The following is a 16,833-nucleotide window of genomic DNA, read 5'->3' on the forward strand; positions in this document are numbered from 1 at the left end:
GTGGTAATAGAAGCAGGGGGAGGGGGCAGGTGTTGGACAATTTTTGTTGGTGTTTCTGGTTGAGTTCGTGGGCAACTGACTGGGCAAGGTGCCAGAGGGTGGTGGCAGTTAGGGATTGGATGGAAATCGAAAGTTCCTGGGCACAGTGGAGCTGGAATTTGTACATGGTTGTACTTCTCTGACAACCCCTGCAGCTCCACCTTCTGCCTTCTCCCCAAAATACACAAACCTAACAACCATTGTGTCCTGCTACAATTCACCCACCGAACGAATATTAACCTTTGCAGACTCCCACCTCCAACACCTTGTCCAAGTCCTGCTCATCTATCTCCGTGACACCAACTACTTCCTTCACATATTTTATGGCACGTCTTTGATTAAAATACATTCAAACTTATATAATTTTAAACTAGGCTACAACTATTATTTAAAATAACTTCTTTAAACTCAATATTTACAAAACTTGCAAGGCAAAAACTTAACAAAATACTACAAAAACCTTTAAAGACTATGTTCAACATTTTTAATATGCCACAATTGCAGTTTTTAAGTTCAAAGTTTCAATTACTCCACGAACTATTTCGGTTTTCACAATTGAGAGATGCATATACTTTACTGGACTATGATATGCGTACATTGTGGCTGTTTCCTTGGCCATTACTTGGTATGGAATGTAGTTTCATCACTAAAATTATCGTGTCCACAAAAGCCAATGAGGCTGCCATCATTTTCAGGAATTTGCAACAAAAGTTACATTATTGGACAGCTGCAGTAGTTGAATTTGGTATGGTTTGAAGAAGCACAAATGTTTATGAAGAATACAGTTTTTACTGGCATATTTATTTCTTGAGAAAATTCCAGATACAGCACAGATGACCATTTTACACTGAAATTGTCAACAATGTAAAAAGATAATGAAAATAAATACATTTTCTTCTGATGGAAGACCGAAAGGCATACTCCGAGGAAAATACATCAATACTTGATGAGAGGTCATTATGTCTGTATGCCTGTAGAAGAGAGATCTTGAATTTCAGGTCTAGGCTTTCTTGTCTAAGACAAGAGATGTGGAGATTAAAAATTGCATGAGGGAATCCTGTAACAAACTATAGCTAGGAAAAGTTAAAGACCGAATGGATTTTTGAGAGCTGAGTGGGACACACCATGGATGGATGGGAGAGCACTATTCTATTATTGGGGAAATGAATAACTTGAAGTATAAGGTTTCAATGAAATGATAAAGTAAACCTTAGAGACACAAGGTCTTTTTAGTGGTACATATAATATGCTCCTCAAATGCGAGCTTTTTGTCAAAAACAATGCCTAGGTCTTTGTGAGAAAATACTGCTTTGATGTTATTGCCAGAGATGGGGGGAGTAACATGACTTTAACAGGTACTTCTTGAGGGAGATAGTGAGAGTCTTGGTGGAAAGACTAAAGAGGTGGATGCAAGCCGATGCTGAAAACTCTCCCTTCCTGCGCATGACGTCATCTGAGTTGCAGAAGAGGACTACGGGATGTCCGCTCACTCTACAGTGAAGCATTTTTCGTGAAACAAATATTTCAACTACACTCAATATAACTTCAAGACAGGCGGAATTTATGAGAATAATTACAGTTAAAGTAAAGAAGTAAAAAACGTGAACATGTGACAAACACCCCTCCCCAGACCACACACAAATGAGAATCAGGATACAGTTCATGCTTCAAACTGTGCCACTGCACATGTCACATGTTCACGTTTTTTTACTTGTTTACTTTAACTGTAATTATCCTCATAAATTCTTAATTTACCCTGTACTGTAAGGTACTGCATCGAGCCAAACATGTGATGTTTTTGGCTATCAATGAAGCTTGTACCAGCGTACAGCCTGAACGGTGCTTGTAATATTGAAAATTCAAGCACTTTACATTGAAACTCACCTATTTCCAACAACTTTTTCATCTTTCCATTTCTCGCTATGTCCACTAGTAACTATGGGATCAGACTTCTGAATCACCCTGTATTCCTAAGAAGGGGGAATGTAAATATCAGCTTCATGTACGTTAATAAAAACAACATTGTGCTTCATTTCTGTTGTGCTTTTACCTTTGAAATATAGTAATTTGTCTATCCAGATAACCTATCCTAACCTAAACCTAAATGTGACATAACCCATTGGCATCTCATTTTTAAATTTTATACAGTTATGGAGGATTAGTGTATACATGAAAACATTTTTTGAAAAAATTAAAATAGCTGTTTTCGAGACAATGGCTAACAAAAATTTCTATAGACTGCCTTGAATTATTTTTTACCCTGACATAAGCATGTCATATCTTGTGTGAAAGAGCCCTTCATGACCTTCCCAATGCCGTCTGAATCACTTCTACAGGTGACCTGATTCCCAAAGTATTTCAATTTCAATTTAACAATATGTTGAAAAAATGGTAAAAATTGCACAGTTTGCAACACTGTAATTTTGGAAATACAAAAGATATGGGTCTGCAACTTAGCATATTTTCCTGCCTCAGGAATAGCAAATTTCAAATCAATCAAAATATGTGAGGTTTGTGGCGAATACTATCATATTTGCCGTTCCGCTTCAAATTATCTAAACAAACTGCTACCCGATGTACAAAATTTTCTAAATAAATATTTGAAGCGTATGATTTTTAGGAAGCTGCTACCTTAGTATTATTTCGCCCAGCTCAATATTGTACCCTGAACTACGTGGATCGATATGGCTTGCTCGCAGGAGACAAAGAACTCAATGCCCGAGTGCACAAATCCGGGTTAACGCAATCTTATTGAGAAATGGGGGAATCGTCTAGTTCCTCTTCCCAACAAAATTATGTACGCCCAAAAGAACCCAGATACACGTTCTCATTCACATTAGATTTTTCTACGTCGATGGCTTATTTACAGAACAGGACTAACTTTAGTATTTTTTGATTCATTAAAAGTTATACTCAAATTTAACAACCTTTTATTCATGAATAGTTTTTGTTATGTAAAACAAGAACAGTGACTTGACCAGTAGAAACAAAGTTCAAATTCTTAAATACCCTGAAAAGAACAATTCAATGAACACATTCTTAACGGAGTCAACAAAGTTCCCAATTTACCCGCTAGTGGACCTCAATTATAATTTACACTCTCCCGTTCCCTTATTTTTTGTAGTTTTCTTATTTTTGTTCTTTTCTATACTGCCTATAATAAACAGATATCTATTCTCCCAAAATTTAGCTTCTATGCATTCACGCACTCACTTTCCCTCTCAATTCTTCATTCAAGGAATTCATAAGTATTAAAAACTAATATATATATATACACTCACACACACACACACACACACACTCATTTGAAATACTTTTCCAACAAACATACTTACACCACTAAGATATTGCCGAAAGAAGTCACAGATTGATTTATTGTAAAAATGTTACGTGATATTCAGCCGGTTCGGAGTAGACACACAGAAGAAAAAAATAATTTATCATTGATTGATTTTTTTTAGCAAAAAACAATTATTTAAAGTTACTCATGAATCTAGAACAAATATTAAATCTCTTGACAGCAAACATCTCGTGTTAGTGAGTTACAAAAAAAACCTGAATTATACAAAAGCCCCCATTGACCCCTTTCCTTCCCCGTTACGTAACATTGCAGAATCCAGATTGATTCGGAAGATACGAGGGTCAGTATTTATATTTTCAGCCTAACAATGAAAAAAACACGAATTTGGCATTGAAAACTGCTTTATTCTTTTTCGAAGTATTCTCCTTTATGGTCAATACACTTTTGCATTCGTTCGAACAATTTGTCAAAGCAGTTTTTCCAATCTTCTTGAGACACCACCATAATATGTTTTTTGAACGCAACAACGGCGTCTTCCGCAGACGAAAATCGTTGTCGACGCAATTTATTTAATTGGGTGCCAAATCAAGACTGTACGGTGGATGACCCATCAATTCGATATTTTGACTGTTCATAAAGTCGGTTGTTAGACGAGATGTGTGACAGCTGGCATTGTCTTGATGAAGAATGATCCGACGGCGTTTGTTTGTTTTCCATATTTGACCGAAGACCTCTGGCAAAAAAATTGTTGTGTACCATTCAGAGTTGACCGTTCTACGTTCCTCTAAAGGCACAGTTGCCACATGACCAGTTTTCCTGGAAAAACAGGCGACCATTTGTTTCGATGTGCTTCGAGCACGAACAACTTTTGTTGGATTGGGTTCATCTTGAAACACCCATACAGTCGACTGCTGTTTACGTTCCGGCTCATATGCATATATCCATGATTCGTCACCTGTTACAATCTTATATGCGTCTTTTGAAGCACCACGATTGTATTTATTGAGCATTTGTTTGCACCAATTGACGCGAGCGTCTTTTTGAGTTTTTGTCAAATTGTGTGGGATCCAACGAGAACATACCTTTCTCACAGCTAAATGATCATGTAATATTTTATATATGCTGGTGGAACTAATGCCTATGGTTGCCTCAATCTCACAGTATGTCACATGACGATCTTGCAGTATTAGGTTTTGCACAGCATCAATGTTTTCTTGAACAACAACTGATTTTGGACGATCTTCGCGAATCTTGTCGGTGAGCGAATGGCGGCCACGATAAAATTCGTTATACCAGCGTTTCACAGTGGCAAAGGATGGGGCTTCATCGCCAAATGTGGAAGTAAGTTGATCGATGCACTCTTGTCTGGATAATCCACGTCGGAAATCGTAAAAAATCATCGCACGAAAATGTTCACGAGTTAATTCCATTTTATTGTTGTCGCGCAATCTCCAAGGCAACATAAACAACACAAATCAAGCTATTGACAAAACATTTGAAGTACGTTATGGTCAATAATGCCAGACGATTCCGTGCAAAAGTCAAATCGCGCCTAACTTCAATCAGTGTTGCCAAGGCTCAAAATATAAATAGTGGCCCTCGTATGGCAGCTCAAACGTATAACGTCAGCTAAATGCCATGCCACTTACGCAACGAAGGGGAGGTAAAAGATCAGGCACTTGTTGCACGAACTAGTTGATATACCTGAAGTCTCTCCGCTCCAGCTGGCGTCTAATCCTGGTCTGTACTTGGTCTCTACTCTACCGGTACTGTACTGTGTGTGTCTCGTTCACTGAGTTCCCAGCGCTGCCCGATCGACAAGAAAATTTATGCATGCGCAGAGTTACCTCTCGGGGAAGCAAAAATATGTCTATCGAGAAGACTGCGCAACTTGATAATGTTACGTAATAATCAGTGACTTATTTCGGCGAGTGGAATACTTCACTCTCGTATATCAAGAGATGAGTGAAGCTGTGATGGAATGATATTTATATAATATATATATCAACCGTCACAGGTTGAAAAGTACCTCTCTTCATTGGTTGATTTCACATGGAATGACCCTGTAGTAATCAAATGTCATCAAATGGTCCACAATACGAACAATATGTAAGCTGTCCCCTGAAAATCAAGTTTGCAAGTGACGACATCTAAAAAGTCTGTAGTACGCAGACCCTTCCCAATATTCTAACACTGTCTATGGTTTTGCAGTTGAAAATCACGTTTAAAATTTTGAAGCGAAACTTTACAGAGGATTCAGGTATTTGCAGACAAGGGATAAATGAAATTCAGCTTTCCTGTTACATTATCACTAGGGCTCGGTAGTTGAAGACCTATAAATTGACAAAAAAAAGAGACCTAAAAATATAAAAAAAAAGGACCTAAAAACGGAAAAAAGGACGTATAAATGTGATCCAAATTAATTAATAACTTCAGTTTTAATTACATATTTAATGTATATGGTCGTATACACCGTGCTGAAAGCTTCAAAACAAGAGAAAGTTGCCACTTACAGCGCGACCTTCTAGACAAGTTACGGTTGAAGGACCTTGTACCGTACCTGCTTCAGTCATCCCAAAATGTTTTTCTCTCGTTTCAGGGATGGTTCAAATATATATATTTCTTTCTTTTTTTTATTTCTTTACTACAGAAAGGATGTTTAAGAGGTGATGAACTGATGATGATTCGAATTGAGAATGGGCAGTAAACACGTAGTCGAAAGAAGGTGAAGTTGCAAAAGAAAGTGGTTAAGACCTAAAAAAAAAAAAGGCTAAAAAAGGGCCAATAAGCCAAGAAACGCCGAAAAAGGCAAAAAAAGGACAAATAAAATCCACTTTTTTTGGCCTACAATGACCCAAAATGAACATATATTATTCCGAGCCCTAATTATCACTTTCATTGAAGTAGATAATTCTCTTGTCTGTATTAAGAAAACACTGTCGTCTAAGCATTTGTTTGTGTGTGAGTGTGGCAGGGGATGCTTTGAAGATTTACACATAATCATTTGGCACCCCAAGTACCGAGGTCAAGCACGTCACTGCTTGATACTCTGTTTCAGCAGTGGTTGGCGATACATACTGAGTAGATGGGAAATGATAATCCTGGGCTGAGATGCGCCATTCGTAATCAGAGGATGGATAGTTCAAGGCAGAGGGAAGGAAATCCCCTCTGCAAATTACACTCTGCACCCACCTTCTGTTCTATTCTGCAGTGAAACATAATTTGACCTTCCTTTAGTTTTACTGCTACACCACAAGAAAGTTCTGTGATGGATTTTCTCATTTTTATGCAGTTTCCCTTTCCAATTATTTTGTCATGTCGTTTGAGAGAGCTGATGACTGGCTCTGGGGGAGCATATCCCCCTCTAGCTCCTACCTAACTATGCCCATGTCTGTAAAAAGAAACAAGGTTTTTGTTACAACTTTGGTGAATCGGTGTGATATTAGCTTATTTCCAAGCATAGGGAAAGACACCTTCCGAGGAGAATGCAGAAGAGATGACACAGTGATTTTTCTGTTTTCCTGAGTGTGATTGACTGATTGATTTATTTTATTTTACTTCGCTTCTTGTGCCACTTATGGCTAATTTACGAAAATAGGGGTGAGTGATGACATGATGAAATTGATGAATGGACACTAACAAACTTCCATGTACAGGATGGGATTTGAATCAGGGACCCCTGGCATCATAGCGGAATGTGCTAACCACTCCACCGCAGGTGCCGGCTCTGTTTTCCTGAGGAATATGATGTTGAAATTCTTCAGTTCCAAGGTGGCTACTCTAGGACCATAATAAAATTTAAGTATAATTCCCGGTTTTCAAGGCGAACTTTATAAAATTCAAGAGCAGAAGCAGGTGTTTTCTATAATTTCAAACTAAGGTTTTACCTCTTCTCACCACCCACACACATATACACACACAAATACTTATATTAATAATATAAATGGACTGTGCAATTGCAATGAATCCAAAAATTCCAATTCAATTCAATTGAACAGTACATACAGGGTGTTATTTTAATGGCACCCACGGACCTCGGAAACGTACAGAGGACATCAAAACAAACAACTTTTCTCAGTAACATTTTTCTCGTTGGTGCATCATTTCGGGGCTACAGTCGTTCAAAAAAGGACGTCTTGCCACCTGAATGCTGGCAACCACACACAACATTTTATTGCATTTGTGACGTCATATCCCGTCGTGAAGAGATGCGTTCCAGGGTTGCCAGGAACACACATATTCTGTGAAAAATGACATAGGTACAATCAGCCACATTATGTACCGTAACACGTTCTGTAACTTAACAGGAAGTAAACAAACAATATGAAAAATGGAAGAAAGAAAACAGAATTCAAGTGGAAGTGGTCATATCGAATTTTGTCTTAGCTTACATGTCAAATATTTGCAAATCTAGTTACCAAGTTGGCATCTACAATTTAGTCTATCCACTTTATCCTTCTGATATTAGTTGTCTGTGACACTGAACAGATGACAAAATAGAAATGAAAGAACAAAATTCCAAAGGTAAGCAACACGTAATATAATGTATATTCAGGGCATTATGAAACAAGTGGCAAAAATGGTTGAAAATACAGATGTATAAGTAGTAGTAAAACAAACTCTCCGACGACTGTGTTTATGTACGCACCCGATACACATGTAATAGTTTGCAACTGTGAACAGGTCAGTATATTCGCTACGCTACTGATTCATCATTAGATTGTTACTCTGGTAGTACATGTTCTAACCGTAATGTAACAACGTGAACCTCAGATACTTCCGTTATCAGCACAAAAGTACCACAAGGCATCTGGACACAAACCTGTAGATATCATCCTTGCAACGAGATTTGCAAGTATTTGACATGTAGCTGGGTGTAAACAGCCACATGTAAGCTCCAAGTCCAATAAAATTTATTGTTGTTAATATTTGACATGTAGGCTGAGACAAAATCCGATATTGACACTTCATTTTGAATACATTTTTACCATTTCTCATATTGTTGGTTCACTTCCCCCTTCCCCTGAGATGACTGCTGATCTTCTGGCTGGTAGGCTATGATGTTCGGTCTACTAGACGCTTTCTCGCTTCGTTTTACAGCTAATAATATGGTTGGTAGTTTGTCATTTTTCACAAAATTTGTGTGTTCCTTGCAGCCCTGCCGGGCACTGTTTTACAGCAGAAAATGACGTCACAGATACGATAAAATGTTGTGTGTGGTTGCCAGTATTCAGGTGGCAAATCTGCCTTTCTTGAACAGCTGGTCATCTATCACACATGGTAATTTCAGCAGCATATCCAGTTCTGTAGCCGCATGTGCAACTGATTTCTTTGGGCTATGCAGAAAACTTGTGCAAACATGTTACACATCATCTTCTGAGATGGGCAACCAGTTAATTTGCACTTACACAAGCAACCTGTTTCACTCAACTGTTTATTTTACACACAAACTGGTTGTCAGAAGCAGAGTCCTTAACAAATTTCGAAATGAACTGCCTGTTGCATGGTGATTGTGGACTTCATTGCATGGAATTTCAACATGCAAAACGACTTCTTGACAAGTGTGGCAGCCATTTTCACAAATGCACTACTACACTAGTTCCACTTAGCAGCAGGCATGTGAGCTAGGATGTGAGCAGATAAAAAACGATTTCAGTTCCTGTTTTGACTGGTTATGTTTTGTTGCGGTAAGTGCAGCATTCTTCTTGTAATAAATTACCCTAACCCCAAAGAACATCGTGAAACACACTGTATAAATATCTTGGATGTGAATGTGATAAATGTTTTGTCAACAAGTTGATGTCCTTCTGCAACTTTCCCTGTTGTCACGGAGTAGTTGGATGAAGTTGCGATTACGCGATTAGAATGGCCACCACAAATTCCGGACCTAAATCCGATAGAGCACGTCTGGGATCAACTGAAACAACATATCAGAAACCGCACAATAGTTCCAGAAACAATTGAAGAGCTAAGACGTTCTATTCAAGAAGAATGGGAGCAATTGGACCAAGAAGTGATTGCCAACCTTATTCAAAGTATGCCACGGCGGTTACAAGTTGTAATTGATGGCAGTGGAGGTAACTCCCGCTACTAGGCAGCTTATATATACCCCACCAGTACCAGTTAACATTAAAAAAAAATATTGCTAAGATTTTTTTTCATATTTTTTTTGGTAGTTTTCTGTAACTTTCATTTATGTTCTAATTTAACTTATTAACAATAAATTTTAATTTGCTTTCTGATGAATATATTTGATTAAGTTGGTGTTTTAAGTCCAATTTATGCACAGTAAGGCTAATTAGGACTGGACCTACAGTTTAAAGTGGAATCCGAACCACTATGTGCCTCCACCGGATATCGAACCCAGGACTCCTTGATTACAAGGCGACGACGCTACCACTGCGTCATCGGAGAGGCCCTCTGTTGAACATATTCAGGTTTTCTTATTTCCAATAATTTCTGCAACATTTGGTTAGCCTTCGAATCAGAATTTATGCGTTATCACGAAAAATGTGAGTGTCCGGGTTTTTTTGTCCAGCAGTGCATAAATATAGATTTTCCAATTAGTACTAATTTGATTTTTTTTGGTGTTCAAAATGCAGCATGCCAATTAAAATCAGGACTTATCAAATTAACTGGTTGTCCTGATGATCCTGGCCTGGAGAAACGACAAGATTTCATTCGATCCAGTAATTGGCAATTAATTTAAACCTAATTTTACATTTGGAAAGAATGTGAAGTAAAATAAATCTCATATAGATCTACTGGTGTTCTCATTGGCAAGCATTCTTAGAGGAGGAGGAACAGACTGGTCTTATGTTTGGCGACGTGATTCAAACACGTGTTCTCGGGTCACCATCCAGGTTAATTTGGCATTAGCTTCCAACATTTAGAGTGCATACATTTCTCTCATATTCAGGAATATAAAAATGGAGACTAGTGTACGGTTGGGTAACACAGCATCACCGAGGGACACAGAATTTTATTTGCTGACACCAAAATAATAGCCAAATGTGCCGGTTACTGGGACCGACAGGTAAAGGAAGCCACAGCCATTTCACGGGAAAGCACCAATCTCACCAGGGATGTGGGACTCCAGCACAGTCATGCCTGGAATCCATTCCTCCACAAAAACATGGCACGAGCCAATGAGAACACCAGGATCCAGAGCGAGCCAATAGGAAGACAGCATCCAAACTCCACCCCATCATAATTGTGTATTTAACCCCACACTGGTCTCATTCCCTGAAGATGAGAGCGATGTATGCGCTCGAAACATTGGAAGCTAACGCCCATTTAATCTGGCTGGCAACCTAAGAACACCTGTTTGAATCACGTCGCCCAGAAAGCTATAATTCCTATTTTTTAACATGCCAAGTTACTTTGTGTTTCATTCAATTCACTCATTTATTCAATTTATTTAGAACTCTCACAAAAATACATGAAAAAAAAAGTCATGCACCATCTTCAATGTATCATCTGCTAAGATATATAGTTTAATCAATTTAGGTTGATTATTTTATGACAAACAGTGCAAATTTTATTTTTTGGTATTGTTGAAAATCAAATATAGATTTGCCATGGCATTTCATTGCCTGTTTCTATTCACAAAGGAAGCCACTTCTAGTATATTTTAAAATGTATTTACTTCAATCTCCTGGTTGTTATTCTCAACTACCCATGTAGCCACAGACACTGAAATCAACAGAGTTTGTTACATCCCAGAAGTGTCCATACTGTACCCAGTTTACAGCCATATCTAGGCAGTGGTCAAGTAAAAAAGGAGGACACAATTCTCTGATTTTTGAAAAGATGTCAGTACTGATAGTTGACATTCATGAAAATGGATGACACCAAAGGGGATTTTTGTCATTCTTCTTATAAATTAAAAAAATTTTAATTTTTTAAAAAAATTATTTTCATTCATCGTCAGATATGTATTATTTCAGAATGCAATGCTCAGAAATGCATGAAGTAAAAGCATGAATATCATGACTAGTGTTGGACAATATATTGTCCAGATGATATATCATGATATTGAGAAAATATAGTCCAGGCGATATACCGTCATGATATTTTGGCAATATATATTATGTCAGCAATATACCGTCATGATATTTAGTGATATGTATCATGTTGGCAATATATCATCACAATATTTTAGAAATATATATCATGTCAGCAATATATCATCACAATATTTGGCGATATTTATCATGGAGACGATATGTCGCCAATATCACGACATGGAAAAAATAAAAAAAATATCATATTGTATCATCTGTGACAATATTTTCTTGACGATATATTGCGATATCAAATTTCCGATACAGTTTATCCCTAATTGTAACACAGGGAAGGAGTGAACCAGTAATTGGATTCCACCAAAAGAACACACACAAGTTTTCATAAATTTCACAATTTCTAAGTATGAACATCTACTCTGGTTATTATTAAGCAGCACTGTTTCTTAAATTTCTTGTAGTCTTTCCACTCTAAATCTTTCTTTCTTATTTTGTGCTATTATGTGCCAAGTAAGCTGAAAATGTATAACAAACATGAATAATTTGGAATCTAGTTCACTGTAGTACTACTGAAATAAAAATGCATTTAAATTACTGAGAATTAGTACAGTTAGTAAGTTTTCCAAATGGGGGGTTGGGGGTGGGGAGTTAATGGCATCTTTTGAAACATTAGATTTATACACATACACACAAACATACACACACATATCAAGGTATGTGCATGTACATATTTAACCATGAACTTACCATTCACTATGTATGACATAAGGAAAACATGTTTGTGTTTAATTCCCTTCAACTTTGTTAAATATCTTATACTTCTATGCATGATATATTAGTGTTTAATCGAGAGAATTTTGTTCCAATTATAGACTGTATGAAATTCTGTTAAATAATGGAAGATATACGTTTTTTAAAGTGCAAAAGGGTTTTCAAAAAAACCTGTTATAAATTTAGGACAATATCAATAGAAGTGCAATGCAAAGAAGGTGAGTCACTTCATCTTCATACCATATGAGTCTAAAGCAATGAGAAATGTAAGAGAGAATTTATGGTTTGTCACTTTACAGTTAGCCCCTTTTTTGTAATGATGTGATTGGAGAATGACCTTTAATAGAAAAAAGAAACATCAACGGATGAAATTCAAATCCCGACCTCTGTGTACCCACATGTACATCTGTATGGGCACATTATTATCAATATATATATATATCATTTTCTTATACATTTATTAGTATCCAACATTCAGCACAACTCCAAGTCCCCATCAGTTCCAGGGAAGCCAAGCAAAGGTCATTTGCCTTGCCCCCCTTTCAGAGCCCACAAAAGGGGATGGCTATATTTGTTCAGTTTCTCTCCCAGAAACCCCTTTGTCATCCCAATGTCCAAAATTTTCCATTCTTCCCTACAACCAACCCCCTCCTTCACGTCAGCCAATAGAAACTGAACATGTATAAAACCCAAACCAAACTGTGGATTTTGGTGGTTAAGTGAAAAGTCTGTTGTGGAGAAGTTGCGCTGAAAGTCTGTTTTAAAACATGGTACGGAAGAGTGCTTGCTAGAAAGGTTGTACTGAACAGTCTGTGTTAAAGGATGGTACTGTGTCTAGAAATTGTACAGAACAGTCGGTGCTAATAAGTTGTGCAAAACGAGTCAGTGTCCATCAGTGCTCAGAGTACAGCATATAACATGTGAGTCATGTTCAACGGGATAGTTTTCGTTACGAAACAAACATACAACTTTTACATACAAAAGTATGCATGTAACTGGTCAGTGTCCAGAACTCAGGTGGAAGGAAGTGTCTCCCCACGTCATCCAAGGGCAGTCTGTTTGACACCTGAGTTTGCAGCAGACTGTGTCACGGGGCCAGTGTGAGAAGATGAACATCGGTCCGAGTTCTATACTGCAGTGACCGACACCACGGACATTTGGGACATCCAGGTTCCCTAACGGCCGACAATGGAGTTTATCAGTGGACAGTACCAGTACATCGGAGTAAGTGACCGAAATCAAAATCAAGTGGTGGACTTAACACTCTCACAATAGGAAGACATATGTAGCAAATCTTAGTGTAGATACATGATCACACAATTACAGTAGTTTAACAATCAGAATCTCTATCTCTATAATTTCACATACAACACCCTCCTTTTCCATCATTTCAATATTATTTTCTATTTCTTTATGTGCACCGTGCAGGTATGGTCGGTCATCGAACCCCGGAAGACTTGGTCCCCAACTGCCTATTGTTCGGCTTCAACCAAGCGAACCAGGGGTGAAAGAGCTAGCTTGTACGGCCACATCTAGCTTAGCAACTCATAAGTACATTCCTCAAAGCATATAATATTTTTTTATATATTATACAGGGTGTATCAAAAAGAATCATCCGATTTAAAAATTCTATATTTAGGAAACCAATGGACATAGAACCTTGCAGTAAGTTGTAGAATACATGCTGGAATATAACGTTTTGCTTGCAATAAGGTTTACTTTGTTGCAGGTAGGTGCCACTGGTGCAGCTCACTCTTTAGTCCGCGTCAGGATGGCAACCCAGCAACCGGCAGCATTCTGCGTGCAACGTCGAATACTGTGAGCAGTAGGTGGTGCAGCACCGTATTTACGACGAAACTCACGCTGCACAACTGTAACTGACCACATTTGTTGAAGTGGAGAATGCAGAAAACTTTCGGTTGTTGGGATGCCATCTTGAAGCGGACTAAAGAGTGAGCAGCACCAGGCACCCGTTCCGAAAGTCACACGAGTTGAACGCGTTAAACGAGTTATGGTAAATGGCCATCCCATAAGTGCTCTCGTGCATTTCGTTATGCTGTCCCAAAAGTCGCTTTAAGTGCTTCTCGTGCAAGAACGAGATTCACCAAACGCACGGGCCAGAAGACTGGTTTTGTTCGGTGTGAATCGTCTGCTGCGTGCAGGCAACGTGCATGCATGATGGCTTTAAACTGTATATGAAGCCAGTGTCAGCAGTAGAGTTTATTTCTGCCATAAGGACATGCCTTCCGCTCGACGCCACGAGGATGCTGCGCCTGCGCTTTCGTCTAGAGCGTCCCATAAGTCTGGAAAGTAACTCGTTTCACCAGGTTGACGAGCCAAGTTACTCTCGTTAAATTCGTTTCGTTAAGACTTTCGGAACGTACCTACTTGCAACAACGTAAAACGTATTGTAAGTGAAACTTCATATTCCAACATGTATTTTACAACTTACTGCAAGGTTCTATGTCCATTGGTTTCCTAAATATAGAACTTTTAAATCGGATGATTCTTTTTGATACACGGTGTATTATATTGGAATTACCTCAACCAAGGGAAGCACTTCCATCCCTCCCCTGGCTTTTCAATACTGCAAGGGACGTGAGGAGGGGTCCAGTAGTTGAAAGTCGTAGGAAAGTATGGGAAATGCAAGAGAAGGCCAGTACTTTGCTTAGATAGTGCCCAAGGAAGGAACTAGCAATACTTGCAAACGTCCAATGTGAATTTAATTACAAAATGTGAAAAACCTTTGGCCCATCTCAACATGCAAGTAACTGAATATTATGAATTTACTAAGGTTCTGCTGAGGGAAAATTCAAAACAGAAAATCACTCATTCTTCCTTCTGTGGAAACAAAACTATCCACTTACCTTCTTTCATCTTCAACTTCAATCTTCACTTCAACAATGCCATTGTCATCATCTTCGAATGCTCTAGTGTCAAACTTTGCATCATCATCACTGGCATCCAAACGCATACTTCCATCCTGCCTACAAGGACTCTTTCCAGCACCAGGATTCAAGAGGTGATCGAAGGGTCTACCAATGGCTACCAATGGCTCAATGACGTTAATTTGTTCCTCAGTTTTCTCACTTTTGCCAAATATTGAGCTTTCTGGCTTCAACTCGTCACCGATTGTGTCTTCATATAGAGGAACGTCTTGGGGTTCAGTTTTAATTGTGCAACTAACGAAGTCAGGAGTCGGCTCTGGTGGTGGAGGCGAATAAAATTCATCATGATGTGGCTGTTTGCGGTCTACTTTCGCATGTAGTGAGGATAAGGCACTCGAAGCCTGGAAAAACAATTCCCGTGTAAATGAGAAGGTTCTCATATTCAAGCAAAATAATAATAATAATAATAATAATAATCTACAGTTGGAACTGGGTGGGGATAAAATACTTTTTGGAAAACAAACACAAAAATCTTTCTCTATGGCTCTTAAAATTTTCAGCTGCTGCTCTCTCAAATCAGTGAGCCCACACTAGTATACAATGATAGACATAATTTAATTTGGTTCTACAGTTTTAATTTTTCTCTCTAAAACAAAATGTGCTTTTTTGCTGAATGTTAAGTCAAGCTTCCAGCATGTAATTTGTAGTTAGACATAAAACACACACATGGAACACATCACTGTGTGTTGCATGAAGATTTATCTGTTTTTAGATCATTCTTTGCAAAGTGTATGTTCCAGCCTGGTTGGTTGTTATTTCTAAAAGTTCTAATGTTTTGAATGTTGTTGCCTTGATATAGTGGCAGTTCAAAATAAGCCTACATTTATTAAAATTTATTTTTGTTTATGAATTATGTGCATTTCAGTTTCAGTGCACAGGATATTTTTTTTGCTATTTCAAAGCTTTGTTTGTCTTGTGTAGTATCGGTGGTGTGTATGTACGGTATGTGTCTTGTGTTGTAGTTGTGCTCTCTAGTATGTTTGTGTAGTAGTTGTGCTGTCTAGTATGTTTGTTTTGTCTTGCATAGTAGTTGTGCTGTCTAATTTGTTTGTGTTTGTCTTGTGTAGTAGTTGTGGTGTGTAGTTTGTTTGTGTTTATACCGTGTAGTAGTTGTGGTGTGTTTGTGTTTATATTGTGTTATAGTTGTAATGTGTTTGTGTGTGTCTTGTGTAGTAGTTGTGCTGTCTAATGTGTTTGTGTTCGTCTTGTGTAGTAATTGTGCTGTCTAATGTGTTTGTGTTTGTCTTGTGTAGTAGTTCCTCCATTCATATCCGGGGTTAGGCGTAGAGCTGACAACTCTGCACTGTAAAAAGACATGTCAAGAAACAGCAATATAAGGCCATGGATGTTCCCAAGGTAAAATATTCCGGAGGTAAAATAGTCAACCGTTCGGATCTCTGGGTGGGGACTACTTTGGGAGGTCCCTGGACTAAGGATAAGATCTACATTAGGAATAAGGATATTAAATTAGGCACCTGGAATGTTCTGAGCCTTTGCCGGCCTGGGGCATTTCAGTGTACAGTTAATGAGATAGTTAAGCATAAATTAGATGTAGTAGCTGTCCAGGAAGTTAGGTGGCCAGGAGAAGGGAATTGTAAAACTAAAAATTATACTTTTTTCTATGGTGGTACTGAAAATCATCATTTTGGAACAGGCTTTTTCATAAATAATAGAATTATCTCGGCTCTTAAAACAGTAGAATTTATTAATGATAGGATATCATATGCAGTTTTACAGGGTAGGTGGTGTA

The 16,833-nt window shown here is 38.1% G+C and overlaps 1 protein-coding gene across 2 annotated transcripts in view; it reads right to left on the reverse strand.

Moving 5' to 3' along the window:
• LOC145992588 (uncharacterized) overlaps window positions 1-16,833 on the reverse strand; it is an 88,371-nt gene that overhangs the window by 19,718 nt on the left and 51,820 nt on the right. Inside the window, exons 3-4 of one of the 2 annotated variants that reach the window (XR_014442171.1) lie at window positions 15,003-15,424; window positions 1,924-2,009 (exon numbers count right to left, since the gene is read on the reverse strand). Coding sequence is in view for 1 of the 2 variants with exons in the window: in XM_083128943.1 (XP_082985069.1) it covers window positions 15,003-15,424 (422 nt within the window). In the remaining variant the exon portion in view is untranslated. The remainder of the gene's footprint in view (window positions 1-1,923; window positions 2,010-15,002; window positions 15,425-16,833) is intronic. The other variant, XM_083128943.1, reaches the window with a different exon arrangement.

This window comes from Lepisma saccharinum, chromosome 9, assembly GCF_977018435.1.
Source record: "Lepisma saccharinum chromosome 9, izLepSacc3.1, whole genome shotgun sequence".
Lineage (NCBI taxonomy): Eukaryota > Metazoa > Arthropoda > Insecta > Zygentoma > Lepismatidae > Lepisma > Lepisma saccharinum.